At 37.5% G+C, this 14,769-nt stretch overlaps 1 protein-coding gene across 2 annotated transcripts in view; it reads right to left on the bottom strand.

Annotated features, from left to right (window-relative positions):
- The window catches only part of Dlg2 (discs large MAGUK scaffold protein 2), a 1,165,863-nt gene that overhangs the window by 884,071 nt on the left and 267,023 nt on the right, over positions 1-14,769 (bottom strand). The window contains exon 1 of one of the 2 annotated variants that reach the window (XM_076843917.2): positions 12,821-12,898. The exons of the other annotated variant lie outside the window; for it this stretch is intronic. Coding sequence (XP_076700032.1) covers positions 12,821-12,898 — 78 coding nt within the window. Of the gene's footprint in view, positions 1-12,820; positions 12,899-14,769 lie in introns of those variants that run through there. 2 annotated transcript variants of the gene reach the window in all.

Below are 14,769 nucleotides of genomic sequence, written 5' to 3'. Positions count from 1 at the left end.
CAGTCCAACAGCTGGTCAGTGGTGGCTGGAGTATAAATCCAGAAAGTCTGAATCCAGAAACCATGTTCTTAAATACCCTGTTCATTTACCTCAATATATATTAACAGAAATATTAAAAATAAGAAGTTTTTTTAAAAAAATTTATTATTCGTTGATAGATCTTTATTTTATTTATATATGGTGCTGAGAATCAAACCCAGTGCCTCACACATGCTAGGCAAGTGCTCTACCACTTAGCCACAACCCCAGCCCCTAGATGATTCTTTAATTTAAGACCTTTTTCCCTAGAAGGACCCTAGAGATGTCCCCATGTGTTACCTAAGAACATAGTCAGATGAGATCTATTTTATTCTAATATTGGAAAATAGAGCTCTGTGAATTCACCATATACTAGGTAGTTTGTAATCAGGCATGATCCTACAGCTTAAGAATGCAAAAAAAAAAAAAAAAAAGATTCAGCAAAAAACAACACAGGGTGTCTGGGGCAAGGCAGAGGAAATAAGTGGGAAAGATTGGCATGTTATTTATACTGCTAAAACAGTGCAAAGCTTGCTAAGAGTTTGCTTTAACTATGTATTTTTCCCCCTCTATACCTATACTTCTAATTTTTGCATCCATTATAAATTCCAGTACAGTATCATTAGTAGTAACATGCAATTAAGACTTTGTTCAATATCAAGGAACTATGTAACATACTTGGAACTCTTTTCTCAATGTAACATACTTGGAAATCATTATCTGATGAATGTTAATTGATTTAAAGACCACAAATAATTCACTTACTTCAATTTTATTTTTCTGGGGTCAACCTGGAACCATGGAAAAAAGATATGCCTTTGAAATTGTTCAGGACAATCAGGTGAATTGTATGAAACTGAGAATATGGAAAGCATAAATTAATCTGAAATGTATTTCAATTTGTTTTCTAAAAGGCATCGGTAGTATAATTCATGCCTACCAACAAGTACTTCTGATCACCTACATTTTATCTTGCTTTTCTTAAACACTCATTGGTGAAATGACTGATACTAAAAGAAATTCTTATTTGTGTACCACACAAGCCATTTTCATAAAGCTCTTGTAAATCCTAGAGATATGCAAAGAATAAAAACTCAACTTTAATAAAATAATGGACTATATTTGAATTAAACATGATATTCAAAATGTTACACTTGGAGAGTTAACAGGATGTTAAGTGGTGAGAGAGCAAGAGGAAAATGTCCTATAATATCTCTGCCCTTTATAAATTAAATCTGAGGGCATTAAAAATGGTTATAACAATGAAATGGATTACTTATCAAATGAAAACAGAAAGAGAAAGAGATTAGTGAAGATATTTGCCTCTAAAAATCTCAAAACTGTGCAACTTAGAGCAGAGGTAATAAAGATGATTATTTCTAAGAAATAGATCCAATGTAGCTCCATTCAATTCACAGCAGGAACATCCAAAGTAGCAATTAATGCAGCCACTGGTGTGGAATTGTTTTCTAAATGCCATCCTGTTGTATGTTCCTCTTCTTCTTCTTCTTCTTCTTTTTAATAGACTCGTGGTGAAATCATATCAATTATTTACTAAAGGTTCAGCATTGATTATCAATATAACCATCCAAAAATATGTATATGAAATAAAAATGAAAGAAACCTAGCAGCCACTGCTTATCAAAGACTATAAAGGGTCACGGGGCAAGGTGGCACACACCTATAATGCTAGGAGCTTGAGAGGCTGAGGCAGGAGAATTGCAAGTTCAAAGCCAGTCACAGCAAAAGCAAGGTGCTAGGCAGGTCAGTAAGATCCTGTCTCTAAATAAAATACAAAATAGGGCTGGGGATATGGTTCAGTGGTCAAGTGCCCCTGAGTTCAATCCCTGATACCACCCCCTACTGTACCCACCCCCCCCCCAATAAAAAGACTACAAGGGTAGTGTTTGAAACTCCCTGAGATTTGGACATGGGAAGGTAGGTCTTATATTTCAGTGGCACATTGAGCCAGTGAGGCTGCTGGACTGGATTGGGGAATATATGAGTTCTCATACCCTAAACTTGGCCACAAATATTGGGAGATACTGGCCAAAAGAAAGTTCCCAAAACTCATTCCCTCGTTCTGCAACTCAACTTACCCATTTAGAAGATGTACGGAGGAAAAAAAAAATAGCACCATAGTAAACAATGTGGGCACAGGCCTAGATTGCCAGGGTCTTCATGCTAGCTTTTGAGCCCGCAAAGTATTTGTCTTTGGGCACATTAAGTGACCTTTCTATTCCACACTGTAAACTGAATATAAGTAGTACTTAGCACATATGTCATTGTGAGGACTGACTGAAAGATGTAAAATTGGATGTAAAATCTTAGAATAGCAAGTAGTCCATAGTAAGGATTTTACAAGAGTTCGTGATCATCTATTAAAAGAACATATTTTTCTAGTTCTGAAATTCAATGTAACATACTTGGAACTCTTTTCTCTTTATTCCAAGACTTGAAACAAAACTACAAATGTGATGGGATGCATTTGCTCAGCTGGGAGATGAGCACCTTGAGTCATTCAGCATGCATCAATTTCCTTCAAATGAGTGATGTGCCTTGACTGACATTCTCACCAAACAGAGAATCAGTCTCAAAAATTGGTTGGTGAGTTTTGAGAAAAAGAAGATATGGGGAAGGGAGAGGTGGGGGTGGGATTTTTATAAGGATGATAGAGAAAATTATTTAAAAAGAATTAAAGACTCAGAACTCCCTCAGAGTCAGTGCACTAACAATTTTCACTTGTTAAGGAAAGATGTTTTCCTCGGTCATTTTTTCCCTTCTAACCAATAGCTGAGATATAATTACACACCTCTTCATTCCATAAAACCAGGATGGGAGAGCAAGTCCATTAGGAAACCCAAGGGAGTGGTACCATGCAAGAGGCATCATTAAGGAAAACGTTACCAAAACCTACTTTGCATCCTTTGTAGAACTAGGTTGAGTATTGAAATGGAAGGAAGAAAGGAAGGAAGGAAATATTAGCTGAATCAAAAATCCATATAAGAATGGCTGTCACCCTACATGAGAGCACTAGTAATTGAGAATAAGCATCTGTATGATCTAGGTCACCTGACCAGTAAGATGCTGAGTGAGATTTGTACCGGGGTCTGAAATCTTACCCTACCATATTGTTCTTAGGTGCGCCAACAAGAGGATCCATAAAATGGGTGGAAGAGATGAATGATAAAGATGATAAAGAACCTAATGAGAGGGGATAGGAAAGGCAGCAAAATACAACAGACACTAGTATGGCAATATGTATAAACGTGGATGTGTAACCAATGTGAATTTGCAATCAGTATATGTGGTAAAAATGGGAGTTCATAACCCACTTGAATTAAATGTATGAAATATGATATGTCAAGAGCTTTGTAATGTTTTGAACAACTAATAATAATAATAAATAACCTAATGAGGAACTTAGAAAACAAAAATGTCAGCCTTAGGCCACCATAGAAAGAGCAAGAAAAATATTTCTCTTTCTTATTCTCCTTGTACTTCCCAAGCAGCAATCCCTCAATGCCCCTAATCACGACATAACTTTTTCCTCTCTGCAGCCAATCAGTTTTATTGTTGCCACACTAGGGAATCATCAAAATTCCTCTTTTCCAATAACAGCTCTATGCTGCTAAAAAAATGGGAAAGAACTCAAAAAACCAGATCTCCTACAACTGACAACAACACTCACTTTGTCATACCTTGCTGCAAATCCTAATAAAAAGTTTGAAGGCCTCATCATACTAGAAACTTTCTCCCATAATTTAAAGGAATTGTAAAATTGAAGTTACAGCAAACCAACTAATTCTGTTCATAAATCAGAGTGACATAGAGGAACAAGTAAGGATGGAAGGGGAGAATGGTAATTACACTGTGAGGTGGGTTTTATTGTTGTTGTTTCAAGTAAGTTTGCTGGGTAATTGGTTTACATTCACTTCTCTTGATCTGTGCCCTAGACAACACAATAAAAAGACAAACAAACTGATCCTCACGAAGCTATCCAATAGTCTTCCATTCCCTTATTCTCTACTTCTTCTGTTTTGTTTTGTTTTGTTGTTTTCAGTGCTGGAGATTGAATTGTTAGGCAAGCACTCTAACACCAGCAACATAGCCTGCCCCCTGAAATTTATGTTTTCTTCTTCCTTTTAAAAAAATACCTTGTCATTTTTAATAATCTCTTCTAGCTCCTTCAAAAGATTAGGTGATGTTGAACCTGCAAAGGTTTTTGTTGTTGTTATTGTTTTTTTTTGTGTGTGTGTGTGTGTGTTTTAAGAACTTTCATACATTGAATTAAAATCAACACCATTGAACGATTTACCTACTGCTCCCTAGTGATGATACCCTGTCTCTGGGCACCAGAAAACCATTCCTCATCAGGCACAGTGGTGCATCCCTCTAATCCCAGCAGTTTAGGAAGCTGAGGCAGGAGGATCACAAGTTCAAAGCCAGCAATGTAGCAAATCCCTAACAAGTTGTCTTAAAACACAATAATTATAAATAAGTAGGGTTAGGGATGTAGCTCAGTGGTTCAATCCCTGGTACAAAAAAGAAAGAAAGGGAAAGAAAAAAAGGAAGGAAGGAAGGAAGGAAGGAAGGAAGGGAGGGAGGGAGGGAGGGAGGGAGGGAGGGGACAGGAAAGAAAGCCACTTCTCATTCAACATCATCTTATGTCTGTGTATGTGGCTTCTGTGGTGAGAGGTGGCATCTAAGTTAGCTGTGTTATCATAACAAAGTATCATTAATTAGGTGACTTAAACAAGATAAATTAATTTATCATGATCCTGGAAGCTGGAAAGTCCAAGATCAAGTTTTCAAAAGGGTTATTTTTTTTTTTTCTCTCTAGTAAGCGCTCCCTTCATGGGGAATAGGCTTTTCTCTGTGTTCTTTAAGCCAGAACAAGACTAAGAAAGAGGGAAAAAAGGAAGAAGAAAGAGGGAGAGAAGGAGAGAGAGAACACACTTATACTTTCTCTTCTTATAAGGCAAGGGATCCTGTAGATTGGGACCCCACCATATGATCTCATTTAATTTAATTACATCCTCAAAGCCCTATCTTCCCATAGTCACATTAGTAAGTAGGGCTTCAACATTTGAGTTTTGATTGAGATAAAATTTAGTTTGCAGCGAGTGGGGTGGGGATTCTCTAAATAACTAGAATTTCATGTAGAAAGAGTTCAAGCAATGACATTTAATCTTCAAATATAATCCTGGAAGCTTGTGCCATGTGGGGCAAAGCAGCTTACAATTTGTTCGACTTGGCATTGTTGGTATTTGAAGAGGACTCCGGTACTCTACTGGTTACTCTTTGTTCCATGTTCGTGTTCATGGAATAGAAAGTGAGAAAGGAAAGAGAACTGAAGTCACAAACACAACACTATAAAATGTGTCCCTCTTCCTTCAAGGAAAAATGGAAGAAAAGAAGAATCCCTGAATGTCTCTCGTCTTGCTCCCACTTTGAAAGTGGATAGACTCTCCATCACAGTCTCCTTACTAATGGTCAAGAAAGTCCCACCCATTTGTATATAATCATTTAACATTAATTTTCATAGTTTTTCTAGTATGAGCCATTGTGCTAGGAGTACAGAGACAAATTGATACAAAATCTTTTCTTTTAAGGACTTTGCAGTCTTATAGCACATCAGAATTAATGAATGTTAGAAGAAATCTGGCTACAGATAAAGAATTCAAGCCCAGAAAGATTAACTTTTAGCCAAGAGGATGTAAAGGGTGGGGACAGAGCCAGTTAATGTCCAGTCTACTGACCCCTAATTCAGTCTTAATTCCCCAAATTAGTATGGCTCAGAGTTCCAGTCTGTCCAATCACTCACCCAAGTTTCATTAAGGGCCTACTAGGTGCTAGGTGTCCTGAATAAATGGAATAGAATGATTTAGTAATTTAACTAAATATTTAATAATTTATTCGAGGAGATATGAGTACCACAAATGAAACTCTTATCAAATACAATAAGGCATTGTTTAAAGTGAGAGGGTTTCTCTTATAACACATATGTATGTGTGTATATGTATGTATGATATATATGTGTATATATGTATGTATATATGTGTGTATATATGTACATAAATACATATATATATACACATAATGCATATATATACATACATACACACACACAGGAGGCTGAGACAGGAGAATCACAAGTTCAAAGCCAGACTCAGCAAGGTGAGGTGCTAAGCAGCTTAGTGAGACTCTGTCTCTAAATAAAATACAAAATAGGGCTGGGGATGTTGCTCAGTAGTCGAGTGCCCCTGAGTTCAATCCCCAGTACCAAAAAAAAAATTACCTCTACAGTGATCATCATGGTTAAACTAATCTTGCTAGAAGACAGACTTTCTCTTTTCATCTTTATCACTCAGTATACTATCACTAAAAAATACCTGTTTGAGGGAAACCATTTTAAAGTCATACTAACCCATAGTGGTCCATAATCCTATATGAAACACCTATAAAAATTTATAAGACACATAAAATTGCTCAATTTAAGGTTTTATTCATTTATTTATTTTGGAGTGGTACTGACAGAACCCGGCTACATTCCTAGCCTTTCTTTTGGAGACAGAGTCTTGCTAAATTGCCCCAGCTGGCCTCAAACTTGCCCTCCTCTTACTCTCAGCAGAAGTAGCTAGGATTACAGGCCTGTACCACTATACCTGGCTTCAATTTAAGTTTTTCTAGGTGTCCCACATGTGGGATGATGGAACATCATAGGTTGACGGGGGTCGGGGAGAACAATAATGAAAACATCTGCAATTGAAGTACAGTAAACTGGACTAAACTAAGCCTACCTGGATACCTGTTTTCTGATGATCCTTAGTGAAAAATCAGGTCATGTTTAGGGAATACATGAAAAGCCTGCTCAACCCCAAAAAGGCATAAAGGAGAACTCAAGGTTTGAAAGGTAAGGCTTAGAGACTCCAGGTTCAGTAATATCTGAATGCTAACTGTCATTTATGCTCTGGGTCAGCCCTTCAACCTCTTATACCTCAGTTTCTTCATCTATGAAATGGCACTAATCAGAGGATTAACTCAGAAGGATTCAGTGAAATGATACATTTAAAGTGCATATCAAAGTGCTTGAGTAACCTGCTGAAACGTTATTTCCACAATTGTTAACAGTTAAACACAGCTTTTGTGACCTCTCTTGCTTGCCAGCCTACTCCCCCCACTTTTTCCTTTGAACCATTTCTCTGATCCTGTCCTTTCCTCTGTTTTCTCTTCCTGACCTGAAAATAGCTGTGCCCTGTTCTTTGCCAGGGTGGGTAGCAACACTGGGGCCTCAGAACAGGTGCTATCATCCTCCATTCTGCTGCTTGCTTTGCCCTCCAGGTGACAGGAGAGAACTGCAGGGCTGCATTCAGCATGGACAACACCTGTCCTCTTTGTCACCACAGCTAGGCTCACACTGGCGCTGAGTCATGCTGCTGCTCACAATGGAGGAGTTTTCAAAGACTCACAAGACTCTAAGAAGTGGACTTGAGAGGACAGTCTGTCCATTGCTCTCTCTAGGTCAGACTACTCTTCAGTCTACCACGAAGCAAAAATAGATAGAGGGAGATTCTGTCACTCACCAAGGATTGGCGAATCTTCAACATCAGGACATTTCTTGTAATGCCTAAGCAAAATTTCAGATTTCCATCTTAACTCATTTTTTAAATTTACTTTTCATAGTGAAAAATAACCTTGATTCTAACTGTAAACATACATTATATATATATATATATATATATATATATATATATATATATATATATATAAAACACATGTGTGTTAAACTATATATGTATACACACACACATATAATATAGAGTGTATGCACAAAGTATTGTTTACTAATAAAGTACTTGAGTTCTAGAGCCATACTCATGATGTTAAATCCCAGCCACCTATTGGTGATGTGTTTTCTCTCTAAAAACTAGTAGTAATGATCTCATGAGAAATGATCTTCATATTAGAGTTCTCATCTCAGAACAATTTCAATGATATTAACCATTGCTCTGGTTTAGACATGTAAACATACATTGAGAGTATGGGAGGCTTTTTAAATTTTATTTTCTGCAACTTAAATGGCTATAGTATGATTATGGAATCAATATAAAAGTTGCCTCGGGGACTGAAAGAAGACCCATACTGGGTTTTCAGTGGCCAGGGGAAATTTCTTAGTGACTGTGATGTCATATAAGATTGGAACAGAATAAAAGAGGAATAGGGCTAGGCTGTGATCAGCTAATTAGCTGAAATGGTTAAGCAAAATTTTAGAAGCTAGAGAAAGCATTCATCATATAAAGATGTGAATGTAGTTCAGAATGCTGGATTTAGAGTGCTCATGGAAGAGGGGCAAGGTATGATAGTAAATAGGAAATGATGGACTTTGTAAAGCAGACTAAAGGGCTTGGATTTCATTCTGAAAACATTGGGGACCTACTGAAGCATAGATGTTGCTTCCATCTGACAGATGAGAAAACTGAGGCCAGGAAGCCAAATGACTGTCTTCAAGCTGGATAGCAAAGAGCAGGACTTATTTAATCCCTTCCTGTATATCCTTGCCCTAAGCTCAATGTTCTTTATATTATGCCAGGATTATCAAGGGCATAGTTCTCTTTCCTTCACCATCGTGCCAGAAAGTATATCACTAGGGTCTTTATTTGAGTTTATGTTGAATTAATGTATTAGATTTAGATAGGGAGAAAGACAGATCTAATATAGGTTCTTGAAAAAAATTCTTCAAGGTATATTATAGCCCAATGTGAGGATGTGGGCTCAGTTACATCACTTGTAGGTTATATGAATGCCAAGCTCATACACAGCTATCTAGTAAATGATGAATATTGATACTAGTCTTTTCTAAATGCATGATGCATATGCTTTTCAGAGTAAACACTTAAAAGACAAATAAATAAATATAAAAAATAAAACAAAAACAAAGGAAGGAAATCACAGATTACTGATGAGGAAGTGAAGGTTCACAACGTTAAGTACTTTAGTACTCTTACATATTATTATGACACCAGAAATTGCATTTTTCAATTTATCTTAAAGTTTCTTCAGCTGGCCTTTTAGAGTAACACAATCTGGAGACTGACTAAATTAAGCCATTTAAGTTGAAATGTGACAACAGGCAGAAAGGTAGAACACAAATTTCTGAATTAATTACATAAGATCAAAATTGAAAATTATTCTCCCCCAATAATTACATGAATGGAGATGTTCTATTATAGCCAAACAGTCTTTTTTTTTATCATTTTAAAAATTATTTTCTTCATAGAATTTGTTGGTATGAACGAATTGTCTTTTTATTGAAGAATAACAAAGAGTCTTTTGCTTTCCTTTTTTAGAAAAATGGAAACATGAATCACCTAACATCTTTGACTCATTCTAAAAAGAAAGCACTTCTACAAACTGTCAGACTTTCTGGACCTTTTTGATGAAAGACAGCTTTAGATTCTATAGGAATAAGCAAAGAGTGTAAATGCCAATGTTTAGGTTGTAAGACTATGACAATTACAAGCTATTCTTAAGGAATAACAGGCTACAAACAATATCTTGCTACACTTTTTTTTTCCACCTAGAGAGTACCAAGAATGTGAAATCTTCAGCAACAGTAAAGACAAGTGTCTGTTCAAGATAGCTTGGGGACAGTCTAATCTGAAATAAGGGGGTTGAGTTACACAATAAGAAACTTTGATTCTGTAAACCTCATGACTTTGGAGTTCTAGTATACAAAAGAAGGGCAAGACAAAAAGAATGGTTATGCTTATTCAGACAAGGCCATGTAGGGATCCGGGAGAATTATAAGTGGATGGAAGAGAGTAAGAGTCTCAGGGAGACAGTTTTGTAACAGCTTGGACTGACTTGTGTTCAAACCCCAGCACTAATAATTACTAGTAGTTCTTTGTCCTTGGCCCAGCTATTCTCCTCTCTAGGATGCAGGAAAAATAACTTATATCTAATATGATTTCAATAAAGATTAAATTAAATCTTACATATAATGTGTGTTAACAGTGACTTTGTTAATGTTATTGTCATGATTATCATGATGGTCATTACACAATGTGATTGCATTCAACTGCATTAGCTGATCCAACCAGAAATAGGACATACTATGTGTTTAGGATGACATGCAGGCTTGCACATTCCCAATTAGCTTTTCAATTAACCCCAGCCTGAAGAAAACACTGCCCAGACCATATCTGAATGTGAAAATAGAAACAAAGGGCTCTGATGGGTGCAGGTTGTTTTATTTGAGTTGGAAGGGGAAAAAAGCCAAATTTACAGAGGATACTAAAAATCACAACCAGTTTCCTTGAAAGATTTATGTCCTCATATGCTAAAACATACTTTGAGTATATCAATAGTTATTTACAACTTATTAGTCATTCTTCAAATAAAACTCAGTAATAATCATATGCATCTTTTTTTCCACCCTGACCATATATCTATAGCATCACTTCATGCCCCCCACCATGTTTGAAACTCTGATGCCACAGAAATACTTTATATGAATTAATTCAGCTTGCAGCATTGTTTGGTAACAACCTTACCAAAATATATTACTGAATTTTTAGATAAAAAATGAATTCACAATTATTGGTTTAAATAAGCCATGTGACAAAATTAGATATATAAAAAACAAAACTATATCCATTTACCAAGCAATTGACTCAGTGCCTACATTTTTCAAGGTAACACATCTTTTAATTTATTCTAGTAACTCTCTGAATACAAATTTCATGGGGGAAAAAAAGGATTCTATTTTCATGTTGGTTATCAGCACCTAGTGTTCAAAATTAATCCTTCTTCCAGCCCTCTTGGCTAGCACAGGGCAGTAGAGTTAATATTTTTTCCTCCAGGCTTTATCAGTCTGAGAGCTAAACTTTGGTTCTCTAAAGTTAATTTCCTGATGTGACTGTATCTTACTCTATGGGTAAGATAAATAAAGACTTTAAAACCCTTAACCTCACATGTGGTTTCTTCATGTCTGTCTAATTGTAGTCATTGTTGCAATGAAGGGGATGTCCTAGAGCCCCTCGCTACCTCCTTCCAGACTCAAGAAGCAGAAACCAATGTCACTGCATTGGATTAGCATCCTTTAAACTCTGTACAGAGTTCCAGAGAGCAACTATGTTCCACATTGAGGCCCAAGCCTGAATTAAGTGGCACTGGGAGCTTCAACTTTTCTTTGCATATGAATTTGGTATAAGGCACTATCTCCCCATGGCTTTCAGAGCCATTTGCGGTCCTGACAGTTCTCTCATCCACACAACCTATAATTTTTTATAGGAAGAAGCACTTTTTCAAAACATTAGCTGTAATAAAAGACCTACTTGCAAGACTCTTTCTTTAAAAATTACTGAGGGATAAAAAAAAAAAAAAGCACACCCAAAACTGAATTGTTCAATATATATGGTACTGGAACATGAGAGGTTTACAATCATTTTACTGTGAATTATAGGATTGGGAAAGGGACAAATTCTACCCCAACAATCCCCTTCCTCTCCTCTACCAAATTTGCTAATAAATAACAAGTCAGTTATGATTCTATGACCTCAAATCTATAATTCTAAAAGTCTCCAGTACTGAAGTCAGAACTCTAGTGATATTTTCTTTTTTTCACACTACAGACGATGTATCTTGGTTTATCACAAAATTTTTATTTTATCAACATTCCCACACTGAAGGAATGAACAGTAAGTTAAAATCAAGGCATTCTTGTAGCTGAAAGAAAGGACTATGCCACAGACTCAAAGAGCTAACTCTGGGTCAAGCCTAAGAGTGAGTGTGTATATGTATACACACAGAGACACAGACACACAGACACACACACACACACACACACACACACACACACACACACATAGCAGGAAGGAGATAGAGCTAAAGATTACATCCTCAGGACAATATGCAAAATCTCTGCTTCACAAGATTTTTTTTTTTTTTTAACCTTTGTAAGTTTCCCCAGAACCTATCAAATTGGATACTGATTTCCTAAATATGACAATTTGGCCAGTACCTTGGAAAACATAAATGTATATGCCATCAACTTCAGTTATGTTAGGCTGGTAATATACATCTCAGGACTTACAGACCATTTTAATAGAGAAATATAACTCATGAGGTAAGTCTACAAAGAAATTCTCTGAAAAAAAAAAAAAAACTAGTCATGCTGAATAAAAGAAAGCCAAAGGTTTTCTCTAAATGGCTATGATTATCTGATTATAAACATAACACTTGCTCATGGCTAACACTTTTAAAATGATGATTTTGTTGATTTGAAAAAATATCAAACACTCTAGTGAGGTCTGGTCAATGTTACTGAAACTCTCAAAAATGTGTTCCTAGGACACAGGCTAGAACACATGTACTGAAGAAAGGCTCAGGTATTTATAACGCTCCCTTCAGAACTAAAGATCACAGCAATAAAAATAATGCAGTACAGCAACAAGTTTACTCAAGAGCTCCCTGAATAAGCAAAAATTGCAGCTGCTCAATTTCTTCCATCCTATGTAATCTAAAGGAATATTAAGTCTCTGTTGAGACACTCTATCAAATTCATGATTTCACCAAATATTTTGAATAATCAATGATCCTGCTTAACCCTAAATGCTCCCTTCCCTAGCAAGCTAGGCTCTAAGAGTCATCCCTTCTTTAAGTGCCATGGACCACATTCACAGTGAGAGGCAGGTTCTCCTCCCAGGCTAAGGAAGACTGCGTCTGTACTCAGACCAATAGTCCAGAGCAGGCACTTGGCAAATCGGAAAGGCAGTCTTCATCCCCACTCATTCCATACCTTCTCTGATTTTGCCTTCCTGGCGTTGTGCACGAACCTGCGACCCAGCTTCTTGGCATACCAGATAGAGGCAAACATAGTGATGCCAATGGAAGGGATTCACAATGAAGCTGCCGCACAATCAACTTCCCACCTCGGCTCAGAGGCAAGCGGAATCCGGAATCCGGCTGGAGCTGTCACTTGCAGGCTGTTGCTTTCTCAGTTCCTCTCATGCTGGTTAGCTGAGGGAGAGGGTGGGAGGAGGGAGGGGTTGGGGGGAAAAGGCAGTCCTGTTTGGCCAGTCTGCAGGTATATTTACATCCTGCCAGCAGGAGGTCCCGGTGAGGCGGCGCTGCCTTCCTTGCCAGCTCTCACACATCCAGTTGGCTAAGTATCTGTCCGCAGTTCTTCGGCACTGTCGCCACCAAACTCCATGCGTGTTAGGAGGAAGGGAAGCTGCAGTCAACTCCTCCCAGAGGCAGCTCACCTTCGGCTCCGAGCTCAGGCAGTTGCACTCTTCGCTTGGCTTCCCTCCGTCTTGACAGTACGTGCTGGCAGCAGTGACCGTGAGAAGACATATCCACATACAGCCTCGCAGGTAAATCAGCCAATACAGGAGCTGCCAGGCTCAGGGAGAGGCAGGGCCACCAGGAATCTGGCCCTGCAGGCACAAACAGGTGTCCCTGGAGCCCAAACCTCACTCAAATTCTCTAAGATGACTACTGGTGGGGGTTGGGGGTGGACTAGAAACATAAGCTTTCTTCCCTGTGCCTTCCTCAATCCATTTGGTAGAAGGAAATAGTTTCATCTCTGCCCATCAGCCAGCCTTATCCACAGCTTGCAAGAGAAGCACTTTGTTTCTTTAGAGACTGACCTGGGACAAAGGGCAAAGTGAGCAGAATGAAGTGTCCTTCCAAATGCTTCAGTGAAAGTCCTTCATTTTCCAAGGCATTGGATATACCTCTAAAAGAACTGGAATCTCTTTTACTGCACAGATTTTCAGCTTGGGAACTGAAATATGGAAAGGGGTTTAAAACTACCTTTAAACTAAAATAGACTAATCTACTTTTTCTTTTCTTTTCTTTTCTTTTTTTTTTTAACACCAGGTTTTCTTGCAATGACATCCAGTGTTAAATGGACAATTGTAATATTACCCTTGGGAAGGAAGATTTATGCCAGCTCTTAAATCATGTTTCTTTGAAGAATTTTCATGCTTAATTCTAACACCAGGAATTTCCAACTTTAATTATCTTATTAGAGTTTAGACTATCATGTGAGGCACTTTTAAGGTAAAGTCAATTTAAAGAGACAAATGTTTCTACCAATGAGAGAGAAAGTTTAAGCCCTTTGCCAATTCTACTAAAGGAAAAAAATAAATTGTTCTTGTTAGCAAGTAAAACCTGCCTTCCAGTGACACACAAATAAGAACTCCATCCAGTAAATGTTTTCTAGTTGATTTGGCAGAAGAGTCCTATGAGCACATACGGATCAGAGAACATCAACACAATTGCAGACACTAAGAAAAGAATTCCTTCTCGCAACAAAGTCACCAAGGTTTATCTCTTACAAGGGTTGAGTCTGGAATCAGTGAAAAGATATTGTAGGGCTGGGATTGTAGCTCAATAGTAGAGCATTTGCCTAGCATGTGAAAGGCACTGGGTTCGATTCTCAGCACCACATATAAATAAATAAAATAAAGGACCATTGATAGATAAAAATATATATAATAGGACATCAGATACCTCATAGTCAGTTGGAGGTAGAGTATGGCATTGTGAGATAGGACACTGGTAGTCAGAATTCATAGCCATGTTACTCACTAAGGTCACCCTGTGCCTATAACAGTGATCTGTAAAATGTATTCAATGGATGTTGATTGAAGAAATAAATGATCTGGTTTCTGACCTTGACATTGCTTCTAGATTGTCTCCTTGTTCTCTTAGAGCTTGATTTGCCTCATCTGTAAATTA

This window comes from Callospermophilus lateralis, chromosome 2, assembly GCF_048772815.1.
Source record: "Callospermophilus lateralis isolate mCalLat2 chromosome 2, mCalLat2.hap1, whole genome shotgun sequence".
Taxonomy (NCBI): Eukaryota; Metazoa; Chordata; class Mammalia; order Rodentia; family Sciuridae; genus Callospermophilus; species Callospermophilus lateralis.
The sequence above is the reverse complement of the archived record's forward strand: the minus strand, read 5'-3'. Positions and strand labels throughout refer to the sequence as shown.